Below are 4,341 nucleotides of genomic sequence, written 5' to 3' on the forward strand. Positions count from 1 at the left end.
AACCAAGGCCATAACAGTAATAGTGGAATTCGCGCAGTTAATTTGAAAATTCAGAAATAAATATTAAAAAAAACTTATTGAATTCTAATTTTTAATATATATAAAATTAATGATTTAAATGTAAATTTAAAATGCAAAATAAAATAATTATAAAAAATATAACACACATAGTAAAATGTAAACGAATTTGTAACAAAGATGGCGGACCAAAATTTGGCAGATCGTTGATATTCAATTATCTTTACTGTTTTTCCAGAAATATATCACAAAAGGAATGACAAATGTAACAGGTAATTGAATAACTTACCTCGGTACTCATATACACTTTTGTATTTCCATCAGAGATTAAAAATTTTCAATCACAAGAAAAATATTGGAGCAATGGCCGATTCTACAACTCACTAGAAGCAGAAAACTCGATGGCTCCGATTGTTGTTCATGTGGCGCCATCATACGTTTACAATACAGACAAGAATTATAATCCTAAATACGATAAGTGCTAACCTCTAACGGAAAAATGAAAAAGTACTAATTTTAATAATCAATTTTTTTTATTTATTCACTTAAAAAAATTATATGCAATACATGTATTATGTATGCAAAATTATGATAAGAAAAAATACAAATTGTATAAAAATTTTTTTCATTATTCTATAACCTTGTATTTCAAATAATAAATATATAAACTTACATTTTTTTATTTTTTTATCATTTATTTTGCAAAAAAACAAAAACGCTTAGACTTTTGCAATTTCACAAGATATATTGTTTGGATCCCATTTCCTATTATTCACTGATCGTATATATAATTTAGCATAGATATATTTTCGCAATCGCTCTGGATTTAAAACGAGAGATTCATTTAATAATTTGCAATAATATTTCACATCGGAAGGTAAAATCAATATGTGTGGTTGCCGTTCAAAACAAGCGTATTTTGTCCAAAGTGTTGTATCAAGATTTAAGCCAGAAAGAGGAGGATACAAAGGATAGAATGTAGTTTGAGACAATATATGATCAGCTAATCGACCGAGCCTATCCATTCCAGGTGTATTCCTAAAAGAACTTTCTGTTATGATAAAATTCATATCTTACTAAACAGTTCTGCTATACTTACGATACTTCTTGTTGTCCAAGATGTCTAAGAATATCAACTGATGTTATTCCTATGTGCAAATTATCTATATTTATTATGCAAGGATCTGGCATGGAATAAAGATTCGTCGCATTTGATCCAATTTTATTTGTATTTATAATAAATTCTGGCGTCGGAAAAATTGAATCATGATGCGCATCGCGATTAGAAGATACTAATACAATACGTGTTGATTTCCTACATTATAAAAAATTGTTAATAATAATTTATTAAATATTAATAAAATGTTATTAATCGATAATAACCCTTGCAAATATTGTAGAATCTTCATCAAAATTGCATCAAAAAAATCTTGATAAGTCTCTTTCAAGCTACACTTTTTAATTTCAGGATGTGTATATTCTATAAAAGGTCCAATTAATATTAATATATTTGGTTCTTCTTCTACAACGCGATTCATAAGATCCCATAATGGTTGATAATTTAAATTGTCAGAAGATGTAAATGGGCCAACCGCAATATAAATTTTTATATCTACTGATAATTTTGGTTCATCAAATAATTGTGCATATCCCTTAACAAATAACTGTTTTACTATTAGAGTATCTCCAGTTGTATTAAAACCTTCCACTGCAATTATTTGACCAGGAAACAATGAATAATGTTTAACTCCACTAAGATCCAAACGTATAACAGGAGCATTTTTTTCACCAACATTTGTTTTAGAACCTTCTAACATAACAATTTTACTGCCAGTAGAAGTATCATCCATTATAAATATTCTACCCCATGTTCTAAATGTTGTTTGACTTATACACATTATGTTTCTCACATAACGCACATTAGAATTCGAGGGTCCCATTTCGTTCCAAGTATAACATAGACGCTCACCAAAACTTTTACAACGATTGCTGAGAAAAACTCCTTGTTTGAAAAGCATTTCATACATGTATACTGCATCTTTTGGTATATGGGGATTATCAGCTTGAACGATCGATACTTCGTGATCGTTTTGAGTTTTCCAATTCTGAATATTTGGACCAAAATACAAAAGAATTTTACTTTTAACTGTACTGCTCGGTGAACGAATAGGTACATTTCTGCAAAAATGATTGAAATTTGCTAATTCCAGTATCGAATTACAAAAATGTAAGTTATAATATAATTTGCTTACAAATTTGATGTATATATTGATGGTGGAAAAATTTGTTCTATTGCCCGTAATTTTGTATCATTCTCTAATTCTGCTGATGGACTCCTTGCTCTTTTAATTTGCTTAAAAAAAAAAATAAAATTTTATATAGAATAATAATATGTTCATCAAATTATTTTTACTGAAAATTAGAAATATATTATTTATATATATTTCGCATATACAATATTCTAAGAGTAAAACAGATTACCGTAGACGAGTATGTATCTAGTCACGAAATAAATCAAAACGTGCACCACATTCATACTCGCCTATGGAATTATCTGTTTTATATTATCTTAATTTATATGTGAATAAAAAACAATTTTTACTAATGAAAAATTCTTAAAATTCATATTCATACTTTAATATAGAAGAATTTTCATAATCACCAATAAAATTGTGATGTTTAGACCTGAACGTACTTAATGAGTGTGGATCTAGTCACAATTTCATTTTCTGTGCACTAGACCTTCACTCATTTGGCAAATTCAGGAAATTTTTTCATTTTCTTCTTTTTCTCTATCCTCTTCTTTCTCATATTGTATCATATAATGAGGCACGTTCCATTATTGATACTTAGAAAGCAAATTGTTTTCTAAATATCGCATACGAGAAACTGTTATGATTAAGAGAAAAAATTTAAATAAATAAAGAAAGGACAGAAAGAATAAACATAATTATTTTATATTCATAATAATAAACTAATAAAAACTATATAGCATGATCTGTATTCAGAAGTCAACATAACGAGAAAGGTTAATTGTTATTAACCTGATCATTCTTGGCAGTGTATTACGTATTGTTTCGATAAAGTTTAAACTATTTCTTATACTTTGCGTTTAATGCTTTTAAATTTAATAACAATTTGCTTTTCTTTGTAGTAACTAATTTCCTTTGTAGTAATTAATACGGTATTTTCAATTCTTTAGGAATGGTTTTTTTAAAAAATCGTTTTTATATTTATATATATAACTTCATTAAAATATAAATTGTATAAATTATAATTTATTTATAAATTAATAAAATAAAATTTACAAAAATTACAAAATATATGCTAAATACATGCAATATTCAATTAAATATATAAAAGAAATATGAGAGGAAACTTATTTGAATGATACTTGCTGTACCAGATCATGTAAAACTTTAGGTCGATCACCGAGCTGTCCTCTTTCCCCCTCTTTTCTGACGAATATGCACAGAGTCAGGAGACTATTTCTCCTTCTACCCCTCTCTCCACAAACTATCCGCCCCTGGCAATCTTTTGCCCCACTATTCACAGAGATACCGTGGGAAATAACATGGTGCTTTTACCAGTTATAGCCATGCCATAAGAACCGTTGGCATTTCTTTTATTTTTCAATACAAATATCAAAATATATTTTTTTTCCTTCTTCACAAAAAATTTAAATTTTTCATTTATTTTTCATTTATTATATATAAAAAAGATTATCAAAAAGTTAAAAATTAAAGCAAAAAAAGAAAAAAGATTGGATTGTCAGTTGTTAAGCAATTATATATTAATTAATAAATGTAAACAACTTCATAAAAAACAGATCTTTCAACAAAATATTGTTTAAAAAAGTTAAATTTTATTTATTAAACAATTTTCTATTTATTCAATTTAAAAATTTCAGATATTTCATTATTACTATAAATTTCATATATTTATATAATTTTATTCAGTTACTTTTTCATATGTATAAAACGATATCAATATGATACTTTTTTATTAAAAATTAGTAAAAAAAAATTAAAACATATTAAATATCAAAGAAAAAAATTATCATAGTTATATGCAACTTTAACAAGTTAATATGTACAAACTATAATGTATATTTGGAGACATAAATATATAATTTAAAAAAAAAAAAAATTAAAACATATTAAATATCAAAGAAAAAAATTATCATAGTTATATGCAACTTTAACAAGTTAATATGTACAAACTATAATGTATATTTGGAGACATAAATATATAATTTAAAAATAAAAAATATTAAACAAAAAAGTTTATCATATAATACCTTTACTTATATAACCAGAGAAA

General features: G+C 25.7%; 3 protein-coding genes across 4 annotated transcripts in view; all 3 read right to left on the reverse strand.

The window, feature by feature from the left end:
* The window catches only part of LOC102677315 (steroid hormone receptor ERR1), a 14,302-nt gene extending 13,843 nt beyond the window's left edge, over positions 1–459 (reverse strand). The window contains exon 1 of one of the 2 annotated variants that reach the window (XM_006608002.2): positions 308–459. In XM_006608002.2, the coding sequence (XP_006608065.1) occupies positions 308–319 (12 nt within the window). In that variant the 5' untranslated portion in view covers positions 320–459. The remainder of the gene's footprint in view (positions 1–307) is intronic. The other variant, XM_006608005.2, reaches the window with a different exon arrangement.
* A 78-nt stretch (positions 460–537) lies between these two features.
* On the reverse strand, positions 538–3,601 carry LOC102673440 (DNA polymerase alpha subunit B; the record flags this gene model as incomplete). The annotated part of the gene is made up of 5 exons (XM_031510844.1): positions 538–1,056; positions 1,118–1,333; positions 1,402–2,196; positions 2,271–2,371; positions 3,413–3,601. Coding segments are annotated over 5 exons (1,620 nt in total), but the record flags the coding sequence as incomplete, so codon positions are not given.
* LOC102677183 overlaps positions 2,271–4,341 on the reverse strand; it is a 6,218-nt gene continuing 4,147 nt past the window's right edge. Inside the window, exon 5 of the mRNA XM_031510829.1 lies at positions 2,271–2,374. The gene's annotated coding sequence lies outside the window, so the exon portion shown is untranslated. The remainder of the gene's footprint in view (positions 2,375–4,341) is intronic.

This window comes from Apis dorsata, unplaced genomic scaffold (genome assembly GCF_000469605.1).
Source record: "Apis dorsata unplaced genomic scaffold, Apis dorsata 1.3 scaffold_28, whole genome shotgun sequence".
Lineage (NCBI taxonomy): Eukaryota > Metazoa > Arthropoda > Insecta > Hymenoptera > Apidae > Apis > Apis dorsata.